Raw genomic sequence first — 13,305 nt, 5'->3', positions numbered from 1 at the left:
CTGAAACCAAAAGTATTCCACGACCCCCCAAAATCGCTGATTCCGCTGTATGTGGTGAATCAAAACAAAGCGCTCAGGCTCTGTTCGGACGGGATTAGTTTTACACGCGGAGCGAGGGTAACTTCATCTTTTACAGGTGCTGCGTTCTGATTTCGACTGGGTCTCTGTTTTTCTTCCTCCATCTCCGATTCCAGAACATTCCAGCTGAACATACTTGCTGTTTGGGGTGGTCTGAGCCTTTTAGTGCTTTCTTGGTTAACTTTTTACAAGCAGCTGTTGTCCATAATGATTTTACGTCACTAAAATACAGTAGCCCACTTTATATGATACTCTGTATTATTTCTGTATCGACTTTTAGAAATGAGGCCAGATCTGGAAAAATCTGGGATTTATTAATTTTTTAAAGTAAATGTACAATATCTTGAATATTCAACATACACGGTTCTGCACATGGGTCCCTATTTACACGTAAGCAAATGTGCGATATCGACAATGTTCACTGCTTCGTACAAAAGGTCAGAATTTCCTCGTGTCCGATCTCTTCTATTGAAGCGTGTGATAAAACATCCATTTGTTTGGAAAAGGAAACCTGTTCATTTTGCATTAATTTATATATATGTGTATATATGTGTGTGTATATATATATATATATATATATGTATATATATGTATATATGTGTGTGTGTGTGTGTATATATATGTGTATATGTAATATAATGTGTGTGTGTGTGTGTATATATGTGTATATATACATACAACAAAATTGATGTGCAGGTATTTAATTAAGCCTGTAGGCATCATCCCAAGAAACACATACCATGAAAATTTTGATTTAGTGTTCAAATGAATCGATTCAATAATGTGATTTTATAATGTGTTTAACTGATTTTCATGGCATTGAGTGAATCACACAGGAATTTGATTCGCTCCAGCTCTGTTTAACTTCAGGAGCAGATTAATGTGTGGTCCAGAGGCAAGGAGGCAACATGCCCCAGCTGCCCTGGTGAACGTTAACCTATAAGGGTGTTACTCTGTCAATTTCACTCAGTAAAATAGTCTTGACAAATGACAACGCAGATAACGCAGGGAGATAATATGGGGAGTTGGAGTGCCTGTTGGGTTTTTTCCTTCCTCCCTCCCTCTCTCTCCCTCTCTCCAAGCTGGACTCTGCGGCCATGTGGGTCTTACAGTGTGTTTCCCTTCATCTAACACTAAGCTCCAATGTGCCTCATGAGCCCAAAATGACTTTTATTCGCTTATAGTGCAAGTCGATGGATTGGAACAGCTGTTGTGGGATGAAAGTAGGGAAACGTTAGCTACTTCTGCTGTTTCCAGATTTATGATGTCCATAACTCGCAGTCCATTAAACCATATAAACATGGATCATGGATTTTGGTTGTCGACATGAACTAAAGATATATTTAACCCCTGTTGACCATGTTAGATGGAGAGCCTAATTGTCCCGCCATGTAGTGTCTGCTGTTTTATTTAAAAATTCAAGTTCAGTTTGGATTTTGGATGAGGTCTGATTCACCTTTTCAGAAAATACACTGAAATTGGATACACTCAAACATCTTATCTGATTTACACTAAAACATTACATTCCTCTTCTTCTTCTTAGGCATGGGTTTTTGACATTTTACATGATAAATGATGCATTATGTTTTTTTTCCACATGTATTCTATATTTACTCGAATTTACATAAACGTGAAAATGTGTAAAAATTCGTGAAAAAAATCACATTCATTCTAACTGTAAACATTCACGTGAAATTTATTATTATTATTATTATTATTATTATTATTATTGTTGTTGTTGTTGTCATCGAATTATTCTATTATCTTGAATCTCCCCTGCGAGGACTGATGAATTGTATGTTATCATTCAGAGTTATTTTTTTAATTCAGTGTTCCTACAACACGTAGCCATTAGGTGGTGCCCAAACTCTAGGGGGAAAAAACGGCGCCTGATTTTGTGCAGTTTTGCGTCTATATGCAAACTAATAAAAATCAGATCAGCAAAAAACAAACCAAAACCAACCATAATGCAGATCTTCGGATGTGGGCTACTTGTTAATGTTCCCTGAACGGTTAATAATAATAATTTTAAAAAAAAAGTGGAAAAGGAGATATTTTAAAGGTTTAGGAATAAGTGAGACGTTTCAGTGCAGCGTCTAGATCTCAACTGGTAAAAGATCCATTAAATATTTACTTTATAAATTGACGACATGGTCTATACACCGGTTTAAATAAAGCAATAAATGGATAAAAGTAAACTCTGGTGCTATTACCCATGTGCAGCTGAAGACGTGCAGGCTAAAACAGATGGATAATCATAAAAAATAATAAGAAGAAGAAGAGTGTGAACTCGGTGACCACTTGCATTATATTACATTATCATTTCGGCCGACATTTTATCCGAAACTTAGAAAAGACAGATTGCTGTTTTCAGTTGAATAATTTCAGCGGCAAGTAGGATATCTACAAATATATATATATATATATATATATAAATATATTTTTAAAAATATAGAAGCTGTACACATACGACACACACACGTTTTCTCTCTTTGCCTGTGCAATTTGGGGTTTTGTAGGCTTACAAAGGTTAATTCCACCACCCCCCCCCCAAAAAAAAAGAGAAAATAAATAAATAAAATGAAAACCCAAATAAAACCTAAATACATATTTTAGAATAATTAATTAATTAAATAATTAATGAATTATCGGAGCTGTAATTACAAACCTAATAGCACGTGCTTTGTTGTAGAAAGTAGTTCTTTGAATAATAATAATAATAATAATAATAATAATAATAATAATAATAATAAATGTATTAGAAAATGCAATCATTTTGCTATTTTATGTGCACGGATTTAGACACAGTTTCCAGTCGTAGAAAAGTGAAAAAAAATATTTTTGTCTGCATTTCATTTTTAAGGGCTGTTTTTTGTTGTCGTTGTTTTGTTTTTTAAATGAAGAGCAAATCTTTTATCCTGTCTGTAATTAAAATATATATGTATATCCCCGAACGCAGTCCCGGTACTGAATCATATAAAAAAAGAGATCTAATTATCTTGGAAAACCTGCAAATTTGATGCGTATACTTTTGAACAGTTTAATTCCAACTGCATGCCATTTACTGTTTTATACAATTTTATACATATCGTGCGTAGATGACCTAATGTCTAAAGCCACGAAAATAGAAAGTAAAAGATTGCCTACTAAAAAGATATTACCTACACCATATACAATTTTTTTTTTTACAGTGCTGGAAAATGACTCGTGTCAATACGGATATACAAAAACAAAAACTAAAATAAAACACCAAACAAACAAAACAACAGTGCTTACATTAAACCTTCATTTTCTGTTTACATTGAAGAAGACAGCGTCTGGGCAAATATTGCCGATAAAGCGTTCAATACTATGGCTATAATTATACAATCCAAATATAAACAGAATAAATAAACTTGCGCTTTAAGGTTTAAAAGTGCCTTCGTTTTCCTTCCATGTGATAACCTAATGAACTTTCACACTTGCACTGAATTTACTAATATGATCAGATATCGAACAGCTTGTCCTGAATGAAAGTAATATTTATATAGGCCTATATTTAAAAAAAACAAAACAAAAACAAACAAACAAACAAAAAAAAAAACACGTAATACAATTTTCACTGAAAAACAAAATTCACTCCTGGTTCCCCGGAATGACAACACGGACAGTCACTCACAATCTACACTCAAGTGGTATCCATCCGCCAGCAGAGTTAGTACCAAGCGGTATTTTTTTCTCCTTTATTTTTTTTTCTTTGGCATTGAGATGCACATTAGTTTAGAATTTGCGCAGTCTTATTTGGAAATAGCTTGAATAAATTTGGCACACATCACCTTAAAGGCTGTTTGTAAAAGGTGGTTTGTAAAACACCGACACGGTTAAGTTAAGGTACCCGGCTTTTCTCCTGTTCATGTTTTTGTACCGAGTTTGCATCATTTCGCATTTTTAGATGGATGTGTAATGTAGCCTGTCGTTTTGAGCGCCGTTGTCTTTTTTTCCTTCTTTTTCCAGCGCTCCTTTCAGGCCCGTGTGTTGTTGTTGTTGTTGTTGTTGTTGTTGTTTCCCACCGTAGAGGCTCAGTGGCTCCTTCATCAGTGTTAAATCAGTCTTTAATTCATTACCAGTGTTGTCACATCACGCAAGGCTTGATGTCCTGATAGGCGACTTGTTGGTGATGATAATAAGAGCCGCTTCCAGGTGAATGCATAGTTGAAGATGTCATGGCGTTGAAAGAGAACACAAACTCCTTCCGGTCGCACATGCTGGGAGATTGGGAATGGTACCTGGGAATACCTACGGAGGAGAAACCACAAAAATAGTCCTCGTTAGGTTACTAAAAGGGCATGATGTAAAAAAAAAAAAAAAAAAAAAAAAAAAAAATTAAATTAAATTAAAAAAAAAAATTCGGTATAAAATCAGCGTAGTAAATAGTCCAATATAAGTTAAGTGCATTTGTATAGAAACCAAATTTCGGGTAAGAAAATCTGTAGAGTTCAATTAGAATTAATCTTTACAGTGTTTATTTGAGTTCACCATGAGTGCACTGTGATTCAGGAGGAAAATATTAGCGTGACTTGATGATGATGATGATGATAATAATAATAATAATAAGAAGAAGAACAATACAAAAAGAACAGTAATAGTAGTAATACCAAAAATAAGTTACATTATTATTATTATTATTATTATTATTATTATTATTATTATTATTGCCTGCATTTTTCGACTTAGGTAACAGATTAAATTCAACTTCAACATTTTTCTTCTTGTTCTTCTTTTTATTTAATTTTTTTATTTTTTAAATTTTTTTAAGAGATTAGAATTTTTAGAAACTAGACATTTTGCTGCTATCTTCAGTCTTTAATTCACGACAACACATTGAAGCTGTTGTTGTGTTTTAAACACCCCACAGTCAGGTTTGTGCCAAATGCGATGCAACGCAGAAAGAATGTGCGAACTTTAAATTGATCCCAGTGTTGATGGTGGATGTAATTCTAAAGCCGCTGGTTTCATGTAGCATTTAATGACAGCCGTATCTATTTTGGCGAGCCTGATTACACCGCCTGCAGGGAGTAAGTGTGGAAGGGCTGGATGGTTGACTTCAGGGTGGGAGATCTTTCTCTTAATTGACAGCGCCGTGCTCGCACGCGATTCCCACCGGACCCGGTGCCGCGCGCCCTGCTTGACTATAGTCTGGAAATTGGCACCGTTTTAAAGCTGAGTCCCGTAAGAGAGATGGGCTACCCTCTGACGGCCTTCACTAACTACCCTCAAGAAATTACACGCAAAAGAGGATTGACGTTTTAATGAATTAGGACAAAAATCCTAAACGCAAAATATTTTTTATAGGACATGTAAATATGTCGGAATTCAACTGCTTTTATAGCATTACTTTAAATAAACAAAGAATAATTACAAATGTGGAGTTTTTACATAGTGTTAATAGATTTGCTTCATGCTGGACCGTGCTATAAAATATTTCTAAGGGATTTTCATGCTGGATATATTTACTGATTGATTTGTTGATTTTTTTATTTAGTAAATAAAATGTACCTTGTAGGTCGGTCGTGCTGTGCCCATTCTGGTGCAGATATGACTGGTCCAAAGAGTGTGTGGGTAAGCTCGGCTGTAAAGGATTTGCACCTGGGTTGCACGGAGACAGAGGCTGCTGTTTAATGTAAGACGCTCCGTTATTAAGGGAAGCTGACGGCGCGGGCGCCCACGCCGAGGTCGTGCTCGAGTAAACGGGATGCGGCTCCATGACTCCGCCGCCGGACAGCAGGGGCGAGGCTGAGTTGTCGTGATGGGGATACTCGCTCCCCGTGGATCCCGTACAGTTCCCCATGTAGGAATGTCCACTGTTGGCTGACAGATGAGACATGGAGTGTCCCGCCAGGCCCATTCCCTCCATGTTGCCTGCCAAATGTCCGTTCATCATCCCAATCCCGCTCTCTAAAGATAAACTATTTGGCGGGCAAGACAGGCCTCCGCCGCTGCCCTGGAAGTTGTAGGACTCGGGTAAGTGGTTGAACCCGAGGCCGTTCATCATGCTGTACATGGACGGCTTGAGCGCCTGACATTTGCGCCGGAATCCGCGTGGTCTGCGCCGAAAAGAGCCCTCCTCGAACATGAACTCGCTCGCAGGGTCGATGGTCCAGTAGTGACCCTTCCCTGGTCGCCCGAGCCCCTTGGGCAGCTTAATGAAGCACTCGTTTAAGGACAAGTTGTGACGCACGGAGTTTTTCCAGCCCTGGTAAGAGCCGCGGAAGAACGGGAAGCGGCTCTGGAGGAACTGGTAGATCTCGCTGAGCGTAAGACGCTTCGTCGGAGAGCTCTGGATGGCCATGACGATGAGCGCGATGTACGAGTACGGCGGCTTCTCAGGACGCCGGATGCCGGCATTTGTCTTTTTGGCTTTGGTGGTGGAGGAGGCCGCGTCCATGGCCGCCGATTGAGCGTGCGCTTTCTCGGGTGCGGACATCGGGCTGCTTTGGGCAGGCGGCTGCACGGAAGGTTGCTGGACCTCGGCCGTCATCGGTTCTGAGCGCTCGATACGGCTTTTCTTTTCTATATTTTTTCAAGAAAGGAAAATCCTCCACCTGTAGCGAGACCGCTGGAACTTCGGAAACCAAACGATCAACCAGATCTTGTCATGACCCACAAAAAGCGGCAATAAAAAAAAATCCTGACTCCCCAAGAAACGCAAGCGCACCGTGGACAATCTGTCGCGTTTAGTTCGGTAGCTTCACTGTCCTCAAGTTAGAAAAGTCCTGCTATGGCACTGTCCACAATTAACACAGAAAGGGAGCTTCTTATACTGCTTCGGTTCCGTCTGGTCTCGTTCTCTTTGCAGATCGCTCTTTACTTATCTGTGGCCATCAGCGCCTAGCCAAGCTCTTGACCATCATGAAGACGTCACGAAGCGCGTAAGGGACCGCCCAATCTCCGCCCATTTTCCTCCCCACGCCACGGGGTGGGCTCACACCAACATCTGGCAGCTCTGCGTAAAGTTTTCTACCGTTAGAAAGCCGCTTGTCTATTTGCATGTATATGATAGCATAAAATAACGAGTGCATATGAATTTTACAGTCATTAGTCAAATAGATCTATATATATATATATATTTTAGCGTTATTAGTCTTAAATAATCAGTACCTATAACTAAAATATGTGCCATCATTTATGCTTTTTTATTTTAATATTCCTTTTCTTACCACTATACTAAAATAGCTTATATTATAAAACTGTTCTGTATTATTTTCTGTTTGATTACATTAATTCATCGTTTTGTTGCTCATTGTCAGACCTTCTCATGATACATAGAAATTTTTCACATTTAGCCTATTCCAACCCTGAGTTTTGTTTTCTTTTCAAATCTGTAGCTAATAAAGCAAGAAAATGTGTTTAAAAAAATACATTTTTGTTAAAAATTAAAAAAATACAACCCGTATATTCACGGGAGCATACGGGCCGATTTCTTTTTAAGACAGACAGGAACATGGGCAGGATGTTTATACTGTCAAATGTAAACATTTTCTCTAGCCTTCTTTAAATAAAAAATCAAGCAAAAAGCACCACAAGAGCCGCTAATACCCATTCTGGGGCTATGCGTCCGTTTTATGCGGCGCAAACTATTTGTGAATCTTTGTTTTAACATAAATGTGGAGATGAAGCCGTAGACAATTCTGTCTACTTTCTTTTTAAAAAAATGCTGCCTCGGACCTGCACTTGCTTTGAGAAACTTTGCTATATGAAGACGGCTAATCGGTGAGTCAAGGCAAGTCAGTTTCACTTGTTCAACTGAATTCGGGCTGATAACAGACGTGTGTTTGTTCGATCTGAAAATGAGCATTAATATTCAAAACATAACATGGTTTATCTTTTCTATTTTTTATTTTATTTTATTTTATTTATTTATTTATTTAAATGAAACGCAGTGATGCAGATTGGTGCCGATCAATTGAGAATAACCAACCGGCAAAATTAAAAAAGTATATATTTATTTTAAAATAATAATAATGCTTATATATATATAAGCTTATCTGTTTTATAATTTCCTGTAACTAGGTATATGGTGAGTGAAACAAAACCTGTACATTAACTATTTTCTTCTTTGTTTTTCTGGCTGTATATAGTGTGCGCAGTCTGGGTGAGCTGTGATCCGATTTTCGGCACAAAAAAAGCACACAGCTGCAAAGCAAAAGCCTAGCCTTAACCTTGCAAAAAAATAAAAAAATAAATTAATAATAATAATAATAATAATAATAATAATAATAATAATAAAAAAAAAATTCTGGAATATGAGGTTGCTTCACCAATAATATTTCCACTAAGGTTCCTTTTAGTGTCTGGTGCTTTTTTATTTTTTATTTTATTTTGACAGGCATGCCTAATATCATGCATAGATTTATATAGCCTACATATAATATAATAGCCTGTATAACGTATTATACAGAATACCTGTATTTTATTTATAGTGTATATTTTTATAGACTTGCTATGCATGTGCCTTTTTGCACAGAATTAAATTATAATGATAACATTTAGTAAACTGGTTCTTTTTGGCTTGAAGCAAACGTTTTGCTACATTTTACATTGTGCATGACGTAGTCTAGTGACCCGCGATTATGTGGGGTTAAATAAAAATATACAACCCCCTGTCGCCACCGACAAGCCATTAAGGCTGAAGCAAGCCTCAGGCATTCGCTGTTGTCACCGAAACCCAAGTAACGGAGTGTATATTGATAGAACCGGACTCCAGGTCCTCCGCGCATTGCGCATTTATCAGCGCGCGGACCACCCAGTGCGTAAAACCGGGAGAGAGAGAGAGAGGGGGAGAGAGAGAGAGGGAGAGAGATCGCGCACCCGTCCGTTCCTTTCCCCGCTGCGTTTAATTAACGTTGATGACTTCATTCCAAGAGGAACTCTTGGTTTGTCCGCTGTTATGCGCGTTCCCTATACCGCCCTCCTTTATTTTCACCCTGCGCTGCGTCCAGAACTTCAGAGCTAAGCACCAAGCACGCACATACCACTAAATATCATATCAAAATAGAGCGCACTGTGCTAGGCTAGGTGTCCTTAGTTACCGTAGGTGGCGTGCTATTTTGACTCTACTGTTCTGCTTTAATCCTGCTGATCTTCCTTGACCTGCCTCCCATGTCCTAATATCCACCTCTAATGCTTACATGACTGTCACGCACACAGGTAGCCTATAATGTCAACCAATCAAGTAATTTATTAATTAAAACTTTGAACCTACATATAAATATATATATATTTTAATATATTCTCTGGACACTGTGTATTCTGCTCAATTATTCCTACATCCACTAATATCAGAATTTGCTTAGTATCAATCTGTATCAACATAGATTATTTACATCGTCTTAATTCCTTATAAACATATAACATATATAAGATATTTTGTTTATTTAAAATGTATGCATTTTTAGATCACGTAGTAATGCTTTGTGGATTCATGTAGGCCTATATATTTATGTTTAAAATGAGTCACAGAGACTCCTCCTATTCCTCCTCCTCCTACTACTACTACTACTACTGCAAATAATAATAATAATAATAATAATAATAATAATAATAATAATAATAATAATAATAATAATGTTCCTTTGCTTTATATAAGCTGTCCCTTTAACAACATCTCCAAGCGCGTTAGGTTAGACTCATACCCACTTCATCCAGAGCGCACATTTTCCATGACGTTCTCCAGTGAACTATTTGACAGCACGTAGAGATTCACCTCATGCTCACGCTGGAGTCGTGCATACTTAGTTTCTGAGCAACCAAAAGTATGCAACAGAGACGCGAAATTCCTTGCTCAGTACATCCCAAACAGCTTACCACAGCTTCTCCATCCATCCCTTAGACAAAAATACCTGTAAGTTGCGGACCTACCCTTTGTTTCTTCAGTTCCTCGGTTTAAACAAGCAGTGTTGTCTGAATTTATTTATGATTCCTATGTCACCAAAAAACATAACGCATTGTATATTACCGCACCACAGCACGCGAGTGAATTACAGTCATTTAAAAACAACGCTGCGCATTGCAATGAATACTGTATTGTCCTTAATTCCATGTACAATCTGCACTGTCTGTTATCTATGAAACTAAATCTAGAACATTACCTATCTGGAGTGACAATCCCACAGCCATATAACATGATATTATAACAGTATTTACAGTCTAATCTTTTTTCCCGTCACTTTGTCAGTCCAATAATATCCGCTGTCAATCCTAACTTTGTTAAAGTGCACGTGCGCTGAACAGACACTTCGGTTATATTGAAACAAACATGTAACTTGAACAAACTGTTTAAATTCTCTCTCTCTCTCTCTCTCTCTCTCTCTCTCTCTCTCTCTCTCTCTCTCTCTCTCTCTCTCTCTATATATATATATATATATATATATATATATATATATATATATATATATATATATATATATATATATATAATGTATATATAGCAAGTGGACAAGACATAACAGAAGAAACAGGTTTGCACGCAATTTTCAAGTGAAGATGAAAGTGAAAAAAATTTCTTCAACATCTATTTATTTGCTACTGCAGCCGGTGCACACTTCTGTTACACAATGAAATTAAACAAAAGTTTGAATTCGCCCTGAAAAGAGGGGTGGGGGGAATGAAATTGTCATGTCACAAAGAGAGAAAGAGAAGGAGAGATCTCGATCGCGAGCTCAGAGGCCGTGAAGTTCACCAAAAGGGTGCAGTGGAAATGTTTGAAAAGTCCCATGACAGACTGATCCGTCAAATGAATGTCTGCTTGCTGGGCCACAAGTTCATTCTTGTTTGACATTGTGGCCAAAACTCGAAATGTGCAAAATGGAGCCAATGTAAAGTAGTAAAAGTAGTTCTAGTGTAGATTAGTGAATATATATATATATATATATATATATATATATATATATATATATATATATATATATATATATATATATATATATATATAATATATATATATTATATATATATATATATGTTCATATTTGCAGTATATAGATATAGATAGACGTGGGTGTGTATTTTCTTTTTTGCACCGGAAGTGGCTGTTATAGCGCACGAAACAATCTCCTAAATGTCCTAAACATATCCTCCAGCAAGATCATTCAGGAAGTGTATATGTATATGCAGACGGACACCTCATGAAGCATTTGCTTGGATACTAGATTTGAAGAACTCGCTCATGCAATTATTAATATTTTCGTTTCACACGTGATGGCGCGCGACTGGGAACTACAACTCAATATTTGTTTCCCCGCGTCGCTTCATGTCCATCAGTGGAGGTGAAATCAGCAAGGAGTTGGAGTAGAGGTGCCCACTCCTCCTCACTTTCACTGGCGCAGTAGGTGGCCGTGTATATTTTCGTTCAAGCGGTGTTTATGTGAATGAAAGAAGAAGAAGAAAAAAAAGAAAAAGTAGAAGGGAGGAATTGCACGCGCGCGGCTGATTGCGCTTATTGGGCGGCTGGACTGATGTGAAGCGCTGCCCCACCCATCCAAGCAATCAACAGCTCGCCAATCACGCCCGGATGGCTTTTTAATTTTCCTTGGCAAGAGCCTTTGCTATTGGACTCTCAGAGAAGTTTTTTTGGCGTGCAAATCCTGAAAGACAAGCTGGCGGTTTCTGAACTGTGGCCCATTTAGAACGGGTCATCCATTTATCACCGCCTCGTGACGGGGTTCTGCAGGATGGTAGAAAAAAAATAAATAATACGGTGTAATGTAGCTACAATGCACGCTAATCACGAACGATTTCTGGAAGATTGTCGGGTTGTCTCACCCGAATCTCTCAAAGTGCTTCCAGGATGCTTGGTGGAATGGACGTTGAACACGAATGAATGTAATTAGAAAAAAGAATGTGTTGTAATAGTCGATTGATTATAATATAATATACTATAATATAATATAATATAATATAATATAATATAATATAACAAAAGAAATAATTCACATATGGTAGCTTTTCCCTTCTTGAACCGTCATTTACAACAAACAAACAAACAAACAAACAAACAAACAAACAAACAAACAAACAAATAAGGAAGGAAGGAAACAACCATTTCCTCCCAAATTACCACTAAACACCAACTACAGAATACGCAATATATCATATCATATCATATCATATCATATCATATATATTATCACACTTAAAGCTATTTTTTGCGCCGTAGCTCTTCACTTCATAAACAGTCATTTACAAAAACAACCAATCAAAAACAAAAACCCACAATATAATATAATATAATATAATATAAAATATTATATTATAATATAATATAATATAAGGTAATATAATATAATATACTGTACATTTTATTATTTTTATAATAATTATGATAGAGCTTTTCACTTCATAAACAGTCATTTACAAAAAGAACAGCAACACACACACACACACACACACACACACACACACACACACACACACACAAGCTTTAATAGAGTGTTCTAATCTAATCTAATCTAATCGAATGTTAAACGTAAAACTGACTTTTTTTATGTAGTAGCTTTTTCACGTCTTGAACAGTCATTTGCAATCATTTCTCAAACATCCCCGACGCTTTCTTTATCTCCCTCATAAACACGTTTGTGTTATGTTTCAGATCTGGCACAAAGTAAAACTAGTTTGAAGAGTGCAGAGGAGTCTTCGGGGTGGTCTGAAGTGGGTGACATGGCCATTGATCATGTGGATGTTGCGCTAAAACATACACGCAGACTGAAGAGCAGAGATGACCCCGAGTCCCTCTGACTCCCAAAAAAAAGCTCATTTTTACCGCCCAAGAGTTTTGTTGAAAAATCAAATTATTAGATTCGCTTCTTGTTCCAAACCTCGGATTATCCCGCAGCTCTACATGTACAGCACAATGACGAACTCGATTCCATTCACTAAATTAGTTGGTTTGGACAACAAATGATGAAATCCAACAGCATATATGAGACTTTGTGATAAGGGAAGTGGATTATTCTCAGAATTCACGGCTTGATTCCATAATTCACGGGAGCCGTGTTGTGATTGTTTAGCCTCAGACAAAGCAAATAAAACTACTAAAACCGAGGTTTATCTTGATATTTGAAACATTTTTTTTTTAGTTAGTAAACATCAACTACAATTCATTATTAGTAATAAATATCAATATTTAACTTATTATTAATAAGAAGGCCGCAGTCTGTAATGTTTACCTAAAATAATTTCTCATATCATATA

At 37.1% G+C, this 13,305-nt stretch overlaps 1 protein-coding gene and 1 long non-coding RNA gene across 2 annotated transcripts in view; one reads left to right on the top strand and one right to left on the bottom strand.

Moving 5' to 3' along the window:
* Positions 1–3,104: 3,104 nt before the first annotated feature.
* foxf1 (forkhead box F1) lies at positions 3,105–6,909 on the bottom strand. The gene is made up of 2 exons (XM_047154657.2): positions 5,614–6,909; positions 3,105–4,353 (listed from the first exon to the last, which is right to left on the bottom strand). Exons 1-2 carry the CDS (start codon positions 6,593–6,595, stop codon positions 4,190–4,192), a joined length of 1,146 nt encoding a protein of 381 aa, XP_047010613.1. The 5' UTR covers positions 6,596–6,909; the 3' UTR covers positions 3,105–4,189.
* A 152-nt stretch (positions 6,910–7,061) lies between these two features.
* Positions 7,062–13,305, top strand: part of LOC124627881 (uncharacterized) — an 11,885-nt gene continuing 5,641 nt past the window's right edge. Inside the window, exon 1 of the long non-coding RNA XR_006982345.2 lies at positions 7,062–7,827. This is a non-coding gene — a long non-coding RNA (uncharacterized LOC124627881). The remainder of the gene's footprint in view (positions 7,828–13,305) is intronic.

The sequence above is a fragment of the Ictalurus punctatus genome, chromosome 4, assembly GCF_001660625.3.
Source record: "Ictalurus punctatus breed USDA103 chromosome 4, Coco_2.0, whole genome shotgun sequence".
NCBI classification, from domain to species: domain Eukaryota; kingdom Metazoa; phylum Chordata; class Actinopteri; order Siluriformes; family Ictaluridae; genus Ictalurus; species Ictalurus punctatus.
Note: the sequence above shows the minus strand (reverse complement) of the source record. Positions and strands in the feature narration are given on the sequence as shown.